Raw genomic sequence first — 20,159 nt, forward strand, 5'->3', positions numbered from 1 at the left:
ACGTAACGATGACGACGAAGTTCCATCGGAAAGAAAACGACAAACGCAAGAGCTTTACGTAACGCGAGACGCGAGCCGAAGAAGAAGCTCCCATATTGTGCACCATTTTTACATCGATCTTATACCCGGTGCCCCTGCTATGCATATACAAGGTGTACGTATATGACACGCGTACATAAAGGCCTGGGCATATCTGTACGCGATAAAGGTTTAACGGTGTTATAACGTTTGCTTAACACAGATGTCGGAATGACTCACTGTTTGCGGCCGCGGAGGGCAGTTGTCGTTAATTCAGGAAGAGAAGAGAGAGAGAGAGAGAGAGAGAGAGAGAGACGGAAAGAAAAAAACAAATTAAGAAGAAGGAAAGAGAATAATAATAACAATCGTATTCATCCATTACATAATAACCGATTCGGAGAGTATACGCCTATCTATTTTCAACTTCAATCGTAATCCTAGATTATCTATACATGTATATAATATATACCATTATACATGTTATACAGTCGTGTTGCGTTATTTTTTTTTTTCTCTTGCGTCAAACTCGAGTAACGAGTGTAATAATTATTGAATAAAAAATAAAGAAAAATTCCATTAACCACGAACGCGATTCATTGAATATGTATTAGACATGTCGCGTTCTTCTCGGTGAAAATTGAAACGATTTCTTTCGTAACTATCGATCGAAACTTCTTTATCGATGTGTCACAATTTTTGAATTTCATCCGAGATGTGTGGATTATGAAATTATACGTGCACACATTGTATATATATATATATATACATATATAATCAGAGTTTCAAATCAAATAATACGAGATTCGTTGTAATGTTGTTATTTTAATTATCGCTAGGGTTACACCGAATCGAAATAACGGTATAATCGTAACGAGTGTCATTAAGATTGTCTCATTGAGACGAGACGAGGAATTCGATGTTTCCTTTCTCTCCGTTGGATTTCGTCTCTCCTCAGTCTCGTTAGTTATCTCCGTTTACCGACCAACGGTTTACGTAAGATTTAATTCTACTGCAAGCGATCCGCGTTCAATCAACGTGCAGCACATAAGCAGGAGCTGCAGCAGCACCTAATCTTTAAAAGAGCAAATGGGTTAAGGGGCCGTAAAGACGTTACGTCACGTACGACACTCGGGCGAGACGTAATGAAAACGGAATGGCGAAAAAATGGAACAAACAAAACGACAACGCGTAACGACAATGTAACACCGGAAGGAATTCGTATATATACATATATATATATATATACGTATGCATGTATATGTATATATATACACACCTATATGTATAAGCAATCGAAGGAGAAATGTTTCTGTAATTTCAAATACAATAATAATGAACATTATTATCGAGCGTGACGTAGTTATCTTGCGAAAATATTGTGAGATGGATGAAAAAATAATCGGTGACGTAATATTTGAAAATATACGGTCCCTCTCGGATCACGGATCGATACGTATAATTGATTGCCGCTGCGTTATTACACCTATATATGCACGTACATGCAAACGATACAATAGGTGGTTAATAACGCGGGATTACAACGACGCAGCGTTTATTTCAATTTCTTTACAGAAGGATGATATTATTAACGGATAATAATACAATAATGTACATGTTTGTTTGTGCTTTATATACATACATAGATACATACATACGTACATGGAACCGCTATCTAAATGTGATGTCTGTTAGAATTACAAGTATCGCCGGCGTGTGTTCGAAGATAAGTCGGACATTTTATCTTATTATTGTTCAACGGTAATCAGAGACGTGCGTACATGTATATATGTATATATATATATATATATACTTATATATACGTATTATACACCTTTGCGAATATGCATATTTGTACAATCGGTTTTTAGGTAGGTTATTATATGTATACATACACGTATACGTGTACACCGATATAATCGCTTTATTAAATATTCTCCGTCTGTCATATTTAGTTTTTATTTTTTTCTCCTTCCCCTGACTTACACGCTAGTCTCTAAACGCATGCGAACTATGAGTAAGCATTTCACGACATCTCGATTAAGATTTTACAACGATTTCTCAGATTGGCTTTATAATTTTTTTTTTTATGAAACCACATGACGAAAAATGCAGTCGCAATTTTTTTTTTTCAGAATATTTTGAATGAGCGTATCTGGAGTGTGATTTGAAAACTGGACAAAGAAATCCGACTATCTAGAATTTGTAAAATCTTACAAAATGTAACAAAATTTTCGACACCTATTAGAAGATGAAGATTTCATAACTTCGAAAAGAAAGATGGAAAAAAAAGTTGTCAGGTATTATTGGATTGCATTGCAAAATATTGAATAGATATTTTTTGCCCCATATTACAGTGAGCTTTGATGTTCATTCATATGTCAAAAACGCAATAGAATGATAATAATGTTTTTTTTTTTTTCTTCATTTTTCTCAATTATCTTTTGAAGTTGTGAAATCTCCGTCTTATAATAGCTTCCAAAATTTTTTTTGCATTCTATAAGATTGTTCTGAAATTTCTCAGATTCTAGAAAAAAAAAATCTCGTTTGCGTTTTTCGTCATGTAGTTTCACAGAAAAAATTATAAAGCCAATCTGAGACATCGGTGTAGAATCTTGATCGCTGTGTCATCGAATGTCCCGCATACTTAATAATAGCCATTCATCTTATCACTTCGATTATTCAAAGGGTAACTATTGAAGTCCTTCTCCCACGCGTCTGATAAATTTCGACATTGTATCGAAATGTTGATATAATTTTAGACATCAATATGATAATAATTACATCACGCTTGTGCGAAAGAAGTTTGCGTAAAGAATTCGTGACCGTGGCAAAAAGAGAAAAAATAGAATTAGTCGAAAATGAAATTTGCAATGGCGTGCCTCAAGGAATACATGATTTATTTATTAACAACGTTACGTACTTATCATTGCATATTTTCACCAAACTATAACGTGCAATTTATCCTGAAACGAGATCCGATATTTTGGGGTGTGATGGAAGCGTGATGATTCAATTTGGCAAACGCTGTAATAACTTGTCGTTTTGGGACTTGCTTTCACGGACTGTATAAATAATATATATACGACAATAAGTCGGGGTGGAGCGAGGAGGTTGAAAAGATAAAATAAAAAAGATAAATAAAAAAAATTAAAAAAAAAAAGACGAAGAAAAATGTTAATGCGAATATATCAGCGTTTGATCCAGACTTAAATTGGTCGGCCGCCCACTCCGAAGCAGCTCTCGAAGCAGGCCACCCAAGCAATTACATAAGTCTTACTCACTACTCGCTGATACAACGTGGTGTTCGCAAAGCGCGACTTGAATCGAAAGACTCGATCCGGTCGAAAGGCGCTTCGACCTTACGCGAAACTGAAAAGGCTGCATCCTCGAGGGACCAAATCGAACAATTCGGCTCGATCTGCGGATCGTCGTTTGTTCAGATTTATTTGAATCGGTGTTTTCCCGCGCTTACTTGCGTCGACGCGTCCGCGACGCGCGCACACGTAATACACGCGTGACGTAACCTAACCTAACCGTTGTGTCTGTAAAGTCACATAACGCGTAGGTATTATTCAACTCTCGTGTAAAACTCGGTCGGCCGTTTCTTTCGATTCATTGAATTACCGCCTGCGGTTTAGTACGGTTATACCTAGCAGGTATAAAGTACGACATAAGTATATTGTCAGTTTGTATCGATGTACGACAAAATTCATCCGCGACTTTTTTCGTAGAACCTACCAGTAGGCGTATTCAACCAGGCTGAAGTTAGTAACGATAATTTAACGGTGTGTTCGAAACTGAAATCATTGTTTTGAAAATTTAGAAGGACTTTGGAGGAATTTCATTTCCAAAATCTGAATACAATTTGATTTTTAAAAATAGATTAACCGATTTGGGACGATACCAAAGTTGAGAGACAATAATTGTTTCCTAAAAATTAATCGTTCCGTTGACCTCACTAACTTCGCTCTCTTTATATTTAATCCCTCGCTGCGTCGTGACGGTGAGAAAGATTTATCAATTACACCACAGTATTCGAGTATTTGTGATTCATTTTTATTTTTATCCAACACCTTGAAAGGTTCATTTCAAACGAGGTTGAAGTTAGCGACGTTACCGTAACGAAATGGGTGAAAAAAAAAAAAAAAAAAATCAAAATTTTCCTACTTTTACAATGACTTTGAAGGAACGAAGATTTCAAAATATGAGTATGCTTTGTTTTATTACGGTTTAACTGAATTTCACAGTTCCAAAATTGCGAGTTAACGGTTTTTCCTCGGCATGAATCGTTACGACAACATTACCAACTCCAACATAATCATTTCAGTGGGTAGAGATAATTAAGCGGTAACATTTTTTCTTCCACATAATATCCCGATTTCTCAATTGCGAAGTTCACGATTCAAATATCAAAATCAAAATTCGTCGGAAATTTTCAATCGGAATATGTCGACGAATTAGATCGTTCCTTTTAAAATGTTTATCGAAAAAAATTTGTACCTAACTGTAAATCTGTTTAACGTAATTGAAAAGTTTCTTTGACCAGTCATCATTGATTACTATTATTGTACAATTGATATGTTTTCGCAATTACATTGCCGAAACATCGTCACGCAGCCGCGCGATGTAGCGATCATAATCACGCCACGATATCCTGCCGTTGCGTTGCTATTGCTTGAAAAGGACAAGTTTGAATTTCGCAGGTTTATAAATCCGCACCGGGCTGCGCGGTTTACAAAGAGGAAAGTGTACAACTTTTGCCTTGACACACTTTGTACTGTACAAGCATACGGTAGATTAATTTCGTTCGTAATTACATAACCTCAACTTGGTCGCGGATTTGTAATATGTGTAACGAAAATTGGGTCACGCCTCCTACCGCCGATCGAAATTCAAGACAATACCTCCTACGTTAGATCTATCGTCGGTATTACAAATCCGAATAAGGCAAAGCGAGAAGCAAAAGCGAAAAAAAAAACAAAAAAAAAAAAACAAAAGAACAATCAAAAACGAAACTATCAAACGAATTCAACGTCAATGATCGGCAATTTCGACGAATCTAATCAATTTTTCACACATGTGTGACTTCCTAAATGAATGCATACATATTTTTTTCACCGCGTCGGCGATTCGATCATTCTAATATCGATTAATCAAATTTTATACAAAACGCGCGATGGACAGTCTACAAATCGTTTTAACTAAAAATATCAAGTTACCGTTAGAGTTGTCGTGTAACTTGATTAGACTCAATTGTGCTACACTCTCCATTGCGAACTAAAGATCTTACGCAATTGCGGCAACTACACCCAAGCGGAATTTTGAGCGAAGAGATTTTTCATGGAGACGAAAGGAGGTAAAGTAAAACAAGAAAAAAAAAAAAAAAAAAGAAAAACGCTGTCCTTGTATTGATTTGCAACTAAATCGGCGGTAATGACGGAAGCTGTTTCCAAAACGAGTTTCATTCGCAACTGCTGTACAGGCACTAAACGTATTCAAGTTGACGCGATCAACCTTCTGATGACGCGCGAACTGAACTTTTGATTAAATAACAATTGCGATATTTATAGTCTAAGTAACGAAGTGTAAAATTATTATTAGCATATAACCGGCGAGTGACCATCGTGAATTCCAATTGCGTAAAAAATTTAACCGGACGGCATGTAGGATACATATAATGTATATAATGTAGCATACTGGAGGTAGTCTAAACGCGGTCAGGAATTAATATCGAGAGAAGAAGATGTCGGTTAGTCGTCTTAATTAATTCCGAACGAGGTCCGTTCGTTCCCCGAAGCTAAATAAGCCCATGCGGGAAGACGAGGAGATGAAGAAATTTGGGTCGAATTGCAGACTCCGGCTAACGAGCATCGAGGCTGATAACACGGACCTACGATCGTCTTTCCCCCCCATAAAACTGAGTAGTAACTTCGGTAGGTGTTAGGTACGAATATTTGAACAAAATATTTAAAAGATTCTATATCGTAGATTTTCGGAGAAATTTTTTTTTTCCTGTTATTTTGGTACTACTATAGTTAACTTTCAATTTATGTGTTAAATATATGTGTTGACAGTCGAGTTGATATTTAAATGTTCATCTACCCTCACTAGTTGTCGTTTATGGTGATTTTAGGCATATTTAGAGCTACGTAAGTACGAGAGAAAAATATTGAACCGGAGTTTTGGAAAAAGTATAAAAAGATTTCACAAGGTTTTTTGATTTATCTATAATCTCTTGAGTCTTGTTTAAAACTAACGCTGTTCATTTTACAACTAAGCATTCAGTTTTATACTCGTTGTATTTTATTTTTTCATAATAATTGTTAAAAAGATCCGTAAATACGCATATCTTGCATAAAAACAAATCTCGATGTGCTGTAAAAAAATTAGCACTACATTTTAATTCAACATACCTAAATACCTGAAAAAAAACCATCATTACTCAACGGGGAAATTAAAAGTTACATTTCGCAGCCCGGTCTAATCGCCGCCGGACCAGGTGAAAAGACTCGATCGTAATCCGGGTGACAAATTAACGCTAGTTCTTATCTACTTTCGCAAAAATAACGCCAGTTAAAACTACAGCTGGCTTTACCGCGCGTTATCAACGCCCTCAATATCGCGCTTAATCGTACCTTCGACGCTTATTTTAAATGTAATATGCGCAGACAGAAAGCGCCAAAAGTCCGACGCTCCAAAGTTTAATCGATACAAGTTTAATTATCCCTACTCCACACCTCGACGGGCATCCCTCAACCTCGGCCTTGGCCCGTTGACAAATGCACGGAACAAACATAGGTATTTCGGTACACACTGTGAATTTTGTGCATCAGGCATAATACGACGCGCATCAAATCCGCTGACTAACTTTGACAGTGTCGCAATCCTTTTGCTTTTTCTTCCGTACTTTTTCTCTCATCTCGTTTCTCATCCCAACAACAAATTTACGAGACAATTCTCACGACAGTATAAAACCTCTGTTCACCATTTCTATATACATTATACGATGTACGCGAGCTCGGAATTCATTTCACAGAACGAGAATCTCATTTGCGATAAAAGTTGCAATTAGGCTTTGAAGCGAACTGCGGTTTTGTACGTACATTGGTAAAGTTGTTTTATTTCTGCCGGTATATCCGTTGAGATTTTTAAGTTATATTCGGCCGGAATTCATTGATTGCCGCTCATTTTTCAAGCGTAATAAGCTTGCCACGTATTCGTCGTAACGCGATAATTGATACAGACCTTCGTCTGGCTCTTCAGAAATGTCGTACGAAAGATATTTCGAATTGGATATCATTTTTTTTGGCAGAGATTCTTTTCTAGAGAACGACGGAGAAAGAGATAGAGAGAGAGAGAGAGAGAGCGATGAGTTCAGAGACCCCGACAGACAGAAATTAGACCATTTCCTAAACTTGAGAAACGTCATGACGAACAAATGCGTCGGATGAGATATTGTTCTTGCTTTATCTCAGGTTTATACGCGACTGCAATGAAATATGCCATCATCGATTACTGACGGTCGATATAACTAGCGGACGATTATTCCGTAAGTCCGAACCTTATGTAATCCATTCAGGTCGTTAACTTGTTCGTTATCTGTACATCAAGATGTAAATCAAGTTTTACCGAAAAATCATTACGTAGTGAATACCGGAAGGCTGTTTTATCCTTATTCGTGGCAACCAACTGATTATCTGCACTGAGAGAAATTTTTAGTTACGGTTACCGCTCAGTCCTTAACTATTTTAATTTTTTACCACGATCGGAAAATATAGTTCTAGGTAGAAAATTAAAATTAGTTTTCTACCTGTTACCGGAAAGTCTAGTATCCGTTACTATTCTATCTCATTACGATCACCGTTGCTTTATTTTCTTGCAGCTGTTGCGAAAATTTAATGCTTGTGCAAGAATAAATTGACGTTAAAGCCTTGTTTAACTAAAACAATAGGGTAAACCTCATAAACTGATTTTGCGTTGCAATAACCAAAAAAGGATCGACAACAGCACAAAATGGTTAGGCGTACCTCTTTTTTCGTAATTCCAACGATATTCAAACAATTTTTTTAACGATACCTGTTTCACTGAATTTTTCCAGTTACCGTAACAAATGAAATTTTTCTCAGTGTGATCCCTTGAAACCCCCGGACCGGAAACTGTACATCATCTGCACAATTTCGACCACCATATATTTTCGTAATCCGTGCTGCGGTTGCACCTTTGTATAAATTTCCGAGTTCCGCACGGAGTCGGATGGACCCGATCGTGTTTTCGCGGTACTCGATTGTTCCTCCCGAATGCCTACAGAGTACACCTATAACCAAATAAGTGTAATCGGAAGTGGTTTATTCCTTCTGGTAAATTCCTCGGCCGCATAAGCTCTGCGGGTCGGGTCTATTTTCGACCAAGCTGCTCCCCGGTGGAGCTTTGGAGCTCAGTGGCTGGTTACATTTCCGGTTTAACCTCTCCCCTTTCTCTCGCTCAGCATCTCGGGATTTCCCGGATCATGAAGATCGAAGTTTCTCGAATTATTTCAGAAGACGTTGTAGAGGACCTGAACTCGAGACCGTGTATGTTTTATTTTCATCGTGCCTCTCGGTTGGCTAGTTTGGCTTATCATTGTCGATAAGGTGCGCTCTACGCTATGCTCACAAGCGTGTCTCTCTGTGTATAAATATGTATATACATACACGTATACACACCGTATGTACTCGGACTATACATTGTATAATCGAGCCGGCAAGCTGACTGCTCGCGTTACGTAAGAGGCATAGGTCGAGCGTGTAGAGATGCGTCACCTTTGACCGAATACTTTGAGTGGGGCTTAAGTAGTCTAATTTTTATTTTCGCACGTTGTTTCGATTTTATTTTCTTTTTTTTTTCTATTGCTTCCCTCTCCTCAAGTTTTTCACACCTCAATCATATCGAATTAATTAATTACAGATTAACGAAACGCCAACAATTCGATGATGTAACATCATGCCCCAGTGCGTAAGTGAAATAATAAAATCAACACGATGAACTAGAAAAACTAATATGGACTCTTACGTTCCATCGAAAGGTAACGGTTAATTTCAATTGATTCAACCAGCCGAAAATTTTCTACACTGTGTACGGAAATACGTTTCGTCAAAATGATCCCTGCAGTAAATTGGTTTCGTTAATTGTAATATATCAATGTCGATGCGGAGTTCCTGATCTCTCTCCTGTCACATATTCCTATCAACGCTGACCTACGCATCGCGTAGCACGTATGCATACTCTTTATACCTCCTCCGACGTGTTTATCCCCTAGGACAAGAGTTAATTATAGACATGGCACCTTACGTGGGGATGTAATTCTAGAATGCTTAAACGTGTAAGCGTGTAACCGTTACCGAGGCATATTCATAGACGAAAACCGATGCGTCGTTATAAGCCTGTATGATTCTCGCGAGTTCATGGTATCGTGTGTAGAAGCCTGAAAGGTGGAAGGAGGAGAGGTAAGAGAAGTATCTCGTATGGGTTTACAACTGAAAAAGTGTCCGCCAAGAAGCAGCAAATAGTGGTTTGACAAGTCACCAGAATGGCGCACATAAGCAATAAGGGTCACAATCCGATTTTCGCTTAGCAATCAGGGTTTAATCGGGCTCGATGTGACTGACGCTTTAAGGAACTTTTCCTGCAAGAAAGCATTCTTAATTTGCCTCAACTTTACGGACACGGTCGATACATGGAGATATAGTCTGCCTTACCTCTACCCTCAATATTTTAGACACAAGTTGACCGGTGCACTGTAAAGATAACCTCGTGCAAGGTATGGACTTCGGACGCTGTCGATTCCAATACATCGTGAACCCTGTTATGGTGTTTCACAGATTGGAGTTTGAAAGTTAAAGATAGAACGCCGTTTCGTTCGTGAAACGAAACGCTCGGGGTAGGTCACAAAATAAGTCTACTTGCCGTAACATCACCGACAACTTCTCTGATTTCGCTGACGATCCGTTGTCGGCATTCTCGTAATCAACGCGATTCTTGATTCCGTATAGCTAGGTAAGTGCGCCTCGTGCGACACTCTATTTTTGACTCCGTTCGTCGTAAGAGTCGGTTTTCAGTACAAGCACGTACACCACCGGTCATGTGGCTGGGATATCTCCGCGTTTACTCATCGGGACTGGTGAGGCGAGGGGGTCGATCGTGTAACGTACACCAAGTACGGGCTCCCGGAAGATGATTCCTGCCTCGTTGCAGTCGCTCGTCCGAGACTGACATCATCCGGTTGACGTTACGAGCCCGATGACAACGCAGCGTTATTAGGTGCGATGGAACCGCGCAATCCGTCGGTCAATTATCGGCTGCCCGCTCTTGAGACCAACTCGACGGAAGAATACCCGAGACTGTTAAGCCATGGGCAAATTTTCGTGACGTAATGTGGCAGGAATACTCATAGCTGGAGATTTGTGCAATTGCCAATTTGATTAGTCAGATTCTTATATAAATTGACTCGGTGATTGCTCGCGACTTATGACTCCCCTTCTAAACTGGTGAACGTGCCGGATTACTTTGGCGACGTTCCCCTTTCTCTGTCCTCTGATTTCAAGTATACTTACATAGTTACGATACACCTTATCGTCTGCCGGACATGAATTGATTCATTCGATGATGTTCTCCTCTTATGGGGCACTCGATAGAACCGATGCAAGTCCTTACACTCACTTCGGTTTGATTCGCTTCCAGAAGAGCGTGACGATCAAGTGCGTCACGTCTTATCGGCAACGTTGAACGGTTCAACGATCAAAAGAATGATAAGAAATTCGATAGGAAATTGACCCGGAGAAGCTTGGACACGAATCTTCGGCTTTCTCGTAGATTCGATGACATAGAACATTTTTAAATTGAGAAGAATGATCGAGTTAAAGTTTCGAGATCGCTGATCGTGGCTTCGAAGACCTCCCACCTTTGGTGTTAGTCTTGTCAGATTCCATTGACAACGAAACTCCCTCCAATAATAATCGTCCTTGGCCACATCCTCCTGATCGTAGTCGGAATGATTTGACCTTGCGCGTCCAAACCTAGGAAACGAGGTCGAGGCCTGTTTCGAGAATTAATCGATCAGCCAGGGACGTCATTTTGAGTGATTCAACTCTGAACGGCGCACCGAGTACCTGTGCGTACACCATTTATAGAAGTATCCGCAGAACGTGTTCCGCGACATCGTCACTTATTCGAGAGGATAAGATCATGCGGGAACTGGGACGACGTACGTACATGGAAGGTGTCGCTTAAATGGAATGCTAATTTTTTTCAACCGAAGAACCGAGCCAGCCAATGCATCAGTTAAAGCTCGAGCTATTCGAAGATTTTTATCGGTGAATTGAATCCGCTCTCGTATTTCACTATAACTGCCACACTGCAGCAGCTAGTGAACGTAATAACTCTTTACATATGCAACGTTATCTAACGTCGCGTATCGCAACTTGGTTAGAGTGTTCTGAAAGTTTCCCTGGTGTGGATGTACTGTAATGGCGACAACCGCTGCCCAGGTGCATCGATTCGACGATTAAACCTACATTAATGGGTCATCGATGACCACAGCTTTAAGGGCGTTTGAGACAATCAGGGAACCCAGCACGTCAGACGAGTTTCATTTACACGCCGGCGTCGTCGGACGACGAGCGGTCTCCTACCACAGTCCAAAAATTGAAGTCAAAGAGTCTGCTTAGACTTCTTCAAGCGTCAGCAGAAATAGATTTCTACGTTACTCCTACAGTTGTACCGAGGATCAGTTGAGTGGTAGGATACAGAAGCAAATGGAACACATCGCGTTGCGCTTGAAGCAACTGGTCGTTAAAATGACCCCCGTGCCACCACCTGGCTCTGCTGCCACCTGCCTCTATTTGCATTCCACTTTTTTCTCTTCATCGACTGTAATTTCCAATTTTTGTACCAACGTCAGTGGAAACCGAAGACCCAAGCCAGCAATGGAATGGAACCACGTATTTGACAGTGGTAACAATTTCTGGGATTGTACTATGAATGCTGCTCAAGCCTGGATTTTACTGATTTTTAAGTTCAAAGATTTCCTTAGATTTCAAACTAATTTCAGCTAAGCCAAAGCTTCAGTCACGTGGTTGTAACAAAAACTATTCTAAGCGTGTTTATAAACCGTCGTGTATGATGGTCGAGACCTGATGAGCGACACGAGTTTCTTCCGAGCAGCGTGCGCGGCGTATAAACGTCATCGTGACAGATGCGACAACGTGGCTTTTGTCCGTTCAAGACTATCTTATCTCCTAGCCCCCGCCGAGCTGACACAGGCACGCCGACTAGCCGTTCTCTTTCTTTCTCTTCTCGTCAGCTGTATTATCGCGTCGTAGAGATTCCATCGGCAGTGCTACAGTGTGTGCATGCACGTTAAACACACACGTGCGAATACGAATTCCGCGTGACGATGTGTTTGGATATTCTCTTTCACGTTCATTATCAGTCCGTTATTCACCGTTATCGTGTGTTTTTTTCTTTTTTTTTTCTTTTTTTCTTTGTTGTTATCAAGTCATTTCTTCTTTTTCGCACCAAGTCATCGCTGTCAATGTGGTCTCGTGTGCGCATACTATGTCTCAGCTTTTCCTACGACATTTCAAAATCGTTTTGGCTTTTCGAGAAGGTTTATATAAGAACCCAGAGTGCCAGGTATAGCGCTCTGCACTCTGGCCATGAACTTACGCCGTTGGAACGTCGACTGCACCAGGCTAGGGTTCTGGTGCTTGGCTTTGTCTTTTGTTAGCTCAGACTGGTGCAGCGTGTGCACGTCGCCGGTGCATCGAGCCATTATCTTTCAAGGCAGAACTGCCAGACGGTCGCATGTGCGCCTGGTCTGTCAGATTCTGAATATCTTGAATCGGGAAAACTCCTTGAGAGTATGCTAAGAATATGTATCATCGTCGATCGGTTGGTTATAAAAGCACGAAAGCCACACTAGGTAGGACGTGGAAAATTTTCAAGAATGAGTTTACGATACTGTGTGGGCTTGTTGTACTTTGCTGACGTTGTATTCGATACATATATTCTTCAAATCCAGGAGTTCAGATCCCAGCGGGAATCAAATTGCTCTAACGTAATGTCTGATAAAGAATATCGGCGATAGACGAATCGACGTGAGCTAGTCTCGTAAAGCCTGGTGCAACAGGCAGCGGAGATGCGACGTTACCACCACGCTGGGATATAACGTGTGATTTATACTTTCTCCCTCTTTTTTCTTCTCCTTTTTACGTAACGGGAAGCCAACGAAAAAAGCGTCGCATCGTACCAACGAGATTTACGAAGGTGTAAATATAGCAGCCAATGGGGAGTGGATAACCAGGACCAGATTCTTTCCTTCTTTATACATAAGTACCACATACAACCGAGTCGAGACAGGAGCGGATGTTTTTTGTTCTATAATATATCGTTTCACCGTGTAACACCAAAAGATTGGCAAAGTGATCGAATTACGAGATTGAAGTGAGTAACGTTAGCGTTGAGAAATATCAGGAAGAAATTCATTATTTTGCATTTTTAGAATGACTTTCAAGGAGTCGGCTGTTTGATCATATGGACATGTTTGGTTCGGTATGGTTTACCAAGTTTCAGGCAATTCTAACGGTGCGAAGTAACGATTTATACCTGAACATGCATCGTTACAGTAACGTTACTAACTTCAACCACACATCGAATTCGTATTATGGGTACAGAAGTGTTGAAATTGTGTCATCGTGTCAATTATCACCTTTATTCAACAACTGAATCTAATGGTACAACTTTCAGCCGGTCAACGTCGAATGGCTGATGGTTGGGAAGCGTTTATCTGACCGTTTCTCCGAACACCCTGCAACGAGACATCCGGTCACCCCGAAGAAAAAGTCGGAAACAGCGTCACCGTAACCAGTCGCCGCAACACCCTACGGTAAATATTTGTCAAAAGTCTGTTTCAATTCCCGTTATACTTCAAAGTCTGGAAATCCAGACAAAGGAGCTGCCTGCGTGTGTCACAGACGGGTCATCAACCAGAGTCGTATACGGCTGGGTGATTAAGCCTCGCTGCGGCTCGGTTGCTGGCCGCTACTGCGGTGCAGCAGTAGTTCACAGTTAGTCGGGGAATAGCTTTTTTCATCATCATTATTTACTCTCCTTCTCTCTTCGTCTCTGGAGTGGCTGGGAAATTCCGTGCATGGCGCATGTGAGCATGTATTATCGCTCCCTGCTTAAGCATGGGCACACAAGCCTCGGCCCATTAGTGCCAGTGGAAATATCAGTTGGTGAATTATCGAAAACGCGGGTCAGAACTGTTTAGAATACCGTTCGTAAGAATAACTCGGGCAATCAGATAACTCCCGGAATCGGTTACAACAAAGGCGGGTCATTCGTGCATCGCGCTACGTCATAAAATCAGCGTATAACCAATAACCAGCTTACCTACGTAACTGTACCACCGCCCTGAACTCAACGTAACTCAGTTACATGTCGGCTACGACATGCAGGCTTACCGCACCTACGTGTTACACGACTAAGGGAACCGTGAAAATTTACGAAGCTGAAGCTAGCCACCAGAGTTAGCAGTAAGACGTGTTAAACTTTTTGGAAGTAGAAAAATGCAGTTCAGTCTTATCCTCTTAATTTTATGAAAAAAATATTGTAACTTGACGGTATTTCACAAGATTGTGATTTTCGGACTCTACTACCTAGTTCGAACGAACGTTGGAACGTTTGGCTGCTAAGTCTCGTTTAAAACTTTCGTTACTCGTACCGTCTCATCACATGGAAATGAAAAGCAAGGTCTTGCCGATCGCCAACCTCGTGTCCAGGAGTTTTTGGTACACGTGAGTCCAGTTCAGGAGTGTCTCACGAACCCGATTCAGTACGGCATCCGTAATTGCGACTACTCTACCGAACGAAGGTGTCTGAAAAAGTGGCTGAGGAGGAACTCACCGAGTTGTACGGCTAGGTCGTAGTGCTCCAGGGCCTGAGCGATCTGGCCCTCCTTGATGAGCTTGTCGCCCTCGTGTCGGGCCCTGCTCGCCTCGGCTTCCCGGGGCCACCACTTCTCGACGAGCCTCTGAACCAGAACATTCGTCTCGCCGATGGCGCCGAGCTTCTGACCGCAGACCTTGCAGCCCTTGTTCGGCTCGAAACAGGTCCTGCAGTAGGTGTGTCCGCAGGCCGCGGTCACCGGTTGGAAGAGGGTGCCCTCGCACGCCGGGCAGACGAAGGAGGCCTCGCTTCGTCTTCGCGGTCCAGCCGCGCTTCGGACGCTGTCGAGCAGTGCTGAGGCCAGGTGCTTAAGACTCTCCAAGGGCACGCTGCCCAGCCTGAAGCACTGGGCGTAAACGTCAATCGCCTCGCGCACGCGGCCGCATCTCGAGAGCGAGTCTCCGTAACCGAGGCATATCTCGTAGTTTGGATTCTGCTGGTCAAGATAACGCTCGTAGATCTCTTCGGCAAGGCCGTACTTCCGGGAAGGCTCTCGCCCAACTTCCGTCATCTTTAAAGAGATCCCCCTCTTCTTACCGATTGCTTATTTGTTTTTTGTTTTTTTTTATTGTTCCACGACTTTTTGCTATCTCGGACCGGGTAGTAACGCGACGGAAAATCACGACGCTACACCTTGGGTTAGATCGGACTCTACGAGGTATTCTCTCTCGCACTTGTCAATTCCGAACGGCCAATACCGAATGGCGATGAGACGGCGACTATCAAAATATACACACTGCACATATTCGACGGGCACAAAACGGTCGATCAATTCGACGGGGTATCTAGCACTGCACGCTCATACGAACCTTATCACATCGCGGTAGCGGAGAAGAAAGAGAGAGAGAAACCAAGGTTTAGTTCGACTACACGATACCAATTATTAAAATCGCGTTTTAATCCTTTCCTGAAATGAGACACTGGAACTACACTAGATTCTTTTTTCTTTTTTGGTTGTCGTATCGCCAAGTTTGCCGCTTCACTCTTCGCGCTACGAAGAAGACGGGCAAAATCCACTTGTCAGTTTGACAGTTGTGGCCGCACACGCGGTCGTCTATCGGATCTCTGGACCAACGAAGTCGGTCCGCAAGTGTCCGTGTGGTGTCCGGACTGTCACTGACTGGTAAGCGGCCTCGCTAGCATTGGCAAGTGTCAGACGGTGTCAGTGGCAGCGCCCCCACGGCGCGGCAAAGACGCGCGGCGTTCGTCGAAGCCCCCACTACAAAAGCACCGCCTCGGCGTCATCGTCTGAACGGCAGCGTCGACGTAATTCTCCCTTCTTTATCTCTCCCTCTCTCTTCCTCTCAACGCTTTCTTTCACTATGTCCACCTTTGACCGGCTATCGCGATTACCGCGGTTCTCCTCCTTATCGCTCCTTCGACGACCAATTTTCGGGGAGCTTGCGCAACTTTCGAAATGATATTCGAATTGACGTCTACAGGATCACTGGTTTTGCGTAATTTAGTTACGCGGTTTGTCTATGCAATTGTTTCACGAGAAATTCGCACGAAACTTAGTCACTTTCTTCGAAAAGATTCTTCATTTTTTCACTCGATTTGTAATGCGATACGTTTTTTGTTTTTTTTTTTATTTTTTTATATGCACGTATCTACACACAAACTCATCGACTCAGCGTAACGGGTAATTAATGCGAAATCAATCTCATCGAACGAGCCTTGTTTCTGACGGTCGATTATTATCGACTGTACAGTTATATTTTTCAGAGGAAATTATATTGAGAGAAAATTCTGTGTAAAATTACTAATGTTTTTTAATTTCACTATTTTCGTATTAGGTTTCGATTACCGTTTGATTCAATTTATTTCTCTCTTACTTTTTCGAAAACAACTGATCTCGCTGAAACATCGTAAGGTAATATAATACCGGTATGAGAATAACAGGTGCTGCGAAAATTGACTTTTCAAAACAAAATAACGTACATCTTAGCCAAAATATTGATTTACGCAGTCGTTTTATATTCAGTTTTTAAATATTTCCTGACTCACTGCAAAACCGGGATAAATGTAGATGCGTAATAAGTGACTGATTTAACTGCAAAACACGCGACCTTGAAACTTCAAATTAGACAATCGACGTTTTCGACTCGTTTAGAGGGAAAAGAGAACTAAAAAAAAAAAAAAAAACAAAAAATAGGTGAATCATTATCAGTCGATAGTAACGTTTTAAGTATTATCCGAAAGAAGCCTAAGTGAGCCCGAACCTTAATCCACACCGAACGATTATCTTCGGCATTTCATTGCAGTCAGGTGTTTGACGTATTTTATAATTAAATATTGGAATGCCACTGAAACGGTGCATGGATCGGAAGACAATTAGTTACAAGCTGTACCAACCGGTATGCCCACAAAACTGGCAACTGGAATTGGTGATTTACAATAGTTACATAATGCTGTTACAGCTGTCGTTATAAGCGAGGAGTTTGAAGTATCGTTTTTGACTAAAAATTTTTATACTCCACTAAATTCGATTCAATTTATACCTCGTTACTTGTTAGAATCGTTTTCGTAAATAGTTAAATACCGATTAAACATTACATACATTTGCAACAGTATAATAAAATACCGAAATTTCAACGAGCTCAAACTGACAGGTGAGAAAAAAATGTTCTCCATAAACTCTGAAGATGTATAAGATGCAGAGTACGCAGTTATAAAATTGGCGGGTAAGAAACGGGATTTATTATTACCTATCACGTGTTTCGAAGTTTTCAAGTAAAAATTTTAGTTTCTCGCGTAACACTTTGCTCCATTACACACGTGTGATATCTTGTACACGTAATACCGAATTACGTAACAAGTCACGAATCGGGGCCGCGAAGCGTGTCGCTAATTCGCCATTTGACAAAACAGACATTTCATATGCTGTATAAGCCAGATTATATGCATATACATGGTAGAACAAGGTAAAAACGCGCGAAACCGCCGCCTCGAAAATTGTCGAAATATCTCGTTCGTCTCAATTGTGAAACGAGAAAATGACGTTCCAACTTGGAAAACCAAAAAAAAAAACACAAAAACACAAAAATTTTATATAATTTAATCAACTCGACGTTAATGGTAATAAAATTGAGATCAAGCAATGCTGCAAAATACACGAACAATGAAAAACGCGAAGCTCCGCACCGTCAACGTGGAATAGTTGTTATTATACACACTGTGCTTCCTCTACACGCTACGCGTGAGAGCTTCCTCGCGAATCAATAAAAGTGTACGCGCGCAGCGCGGAGCAGCAAGAGAGCTTGCAGGTCCCGGATGAACAGGGCACCAGAGTCCTGTCCTGCAGTGAAATTGTTGCTATTTCTTCACGCGTAAGCACGTGCGATAAACGCGATATAAATTCAAATATTAATAGCAGCAATTGAAGAAAAAGAAAAAGAAAAAGAAAAATTTCAAAACCAGAACGAATTCCCTCGAAAAATTTCAACATTTTTCACCGTGTGCGGTATTATATCCAAACAATTACACGTAGATGCTTTAACAACGGTCTTGAGAAAGCGACGTAATGTTTTCGCTTCGTCTGATCGGGGGGAATGGATAAAAAAAAAAAAAAAAAACTAAAAAACAAGAAACGATCGAGCTTATTTTTACCCACGTGGTATAAAGTGATGAAAACAAAGAAGGAAAAAAGAAAAATTATCCGCACTCGTTACACGCTCACCAGAATTATTTTTTTTACCGAGGGATCCTCGCTGGGCGAACGATACAAATTCCCTCTGATATTCTCCCGATCGCATTGTCAAAATCGGCCTCCCTCACTCCCAATAATTCCCTCCGATTGTCGGCGCTCGCACGTCTTCGCTTACGTAAAACGTCAACAACGCGTCACGCCGTGGCGGGAGCTCGACGGATTCTGATTGGATCAATTATTTCACGGGCTAGCCTCGACTCAGGCTCCCAGGTTTCTCAGCGCATGCGCGAGCTTCTCTTTACTCTTACGCTGATGTTGCACCGTACGGACGTACTTTTGGAAAAGCTCACTCTCACGGTGTTTTCTACGTGCGAACAGCGCGGCGGCATCGTCAACGCGACGGCGATTCGGGGTGATCGTTATCAGTGTTGCCAACACCTACCATAATTACGGAAACCTTACCGTATATTTACACATATATATATATATATATATATATTGATCTCGCGTACCACGTGCCATACCCCGTAGATGTACCATAATTCGCCCATTTCACATTTTATTCCATAATTTGTACCGTGATAACGATGTTTAGAAACGATGTCTACATTTTTTGCAGTATTTTTTTTTTTGTTTCTTTTTTTATCGGCAAGAATCAATTTATCATCGCACGTCACTGCAAGCGGCATACGATACGTATTTAATTAGTTTATTCATTTATTCATTTCATTTTTCTCCGTCAAAAAGCTACTGCGGAGTATATTTTTTGAATTCACTTGTGCAAGTAAATACGTGTTCGAAGAAAAAAAATTACGAACAACCTCCAATCATTATCTTGCTCTCCTTCCCTAGTAGGATTTATACCATAAAAATACCGTCATTTTACGGCCCTGATTCCATAATGCGATCGAAAGATGTTGGCAATGCTGATTGTTATCTTAACATTATACTTGAGGTGCGATTCGCGCGTTCTGAAACTCATCTTGGCTTAATCGGTGATCGTTTTTACCGTATCTAGGAATTAAAACTTTTGGTCACACATTTTTCGATTCGATATTTTGGCCCGAATTTTTTTACTCGGAGGTTTTCTGGATCGCTGATTACGAATCTGAGGTCAGAATTTGTTGATTTCTCAATGCAAGATGGCGGATTCGATATGTCAGATGTAAGATCGAAAAAACTAGCGAAGTTGGATGATTCTGGTCAAAACTTATTACTCGGTGGTTTCTGGGGTTGTACGAAGTAACGAAGATCATTTGACGTTGTAAATAAATTGTGATAAGGCTAGGAAATGGAAATTTTTGAGATGGGACGCTGAGCATCCCACAGTGACTGAAAGGGTTAACGATCTGAATTTTTTTCGGTACAGAACTTTTGATCATTCGATGTGAAGAGCAATTAAAATCGTTTATGCAACTGTCGCCAATTTCTCGAAGTCAATGAACTAAAATTAAAGCTCTGAACTTATGTCGATCTCACTGGTTTTTTCTCTTCTTTCCCCGTTAGT

General features: G+C 41.1%; 1 protein-coding gene across 1 annotated transcript in view; it reads right to left on the minus strand.

Annotated features, from left to right (window-relative positions):
* Window positions 1–16,563, minus strand: part of LOC124176994 (LON peptidase N-terminal domain and RING finger protein 3) — a 46,090-nt gene extending 29,527 nt beyond the window's left edge. Inside the window, exon 1 of the mRNA XM_046558976.1 lies at window positions 14,962–16,563. Coding sequence (XP_046414932.1) covers window positions 14,962–15,514 — 553 coding nt within the window. The 5' untranslated portion in view covers window positions 15,515–16,563. The remainder of the gene's footprint in view (window positions 1–14,961) is intronic.
* Between the last annotated feature and the right edge of the window lie 3,596 nt (window positions 16,564–20,159).

This window comes from Neodiprion fabricii, chromosome 2 (genome assembly GCF_021155785.1).
Source record: "Neodiprion fabricii isolate iyNeoFabr1 chromosome 2, iyNeoFabr1.1, whole genome shotgun sequence".
In the NCBI taxonomy this organism is placed as follows: Eukaryota; Metazoa; Arthropoda; class Insecta; order Hymenoptera; family Diprionidae; genus Neodiprion; species Neodiprion fabricii.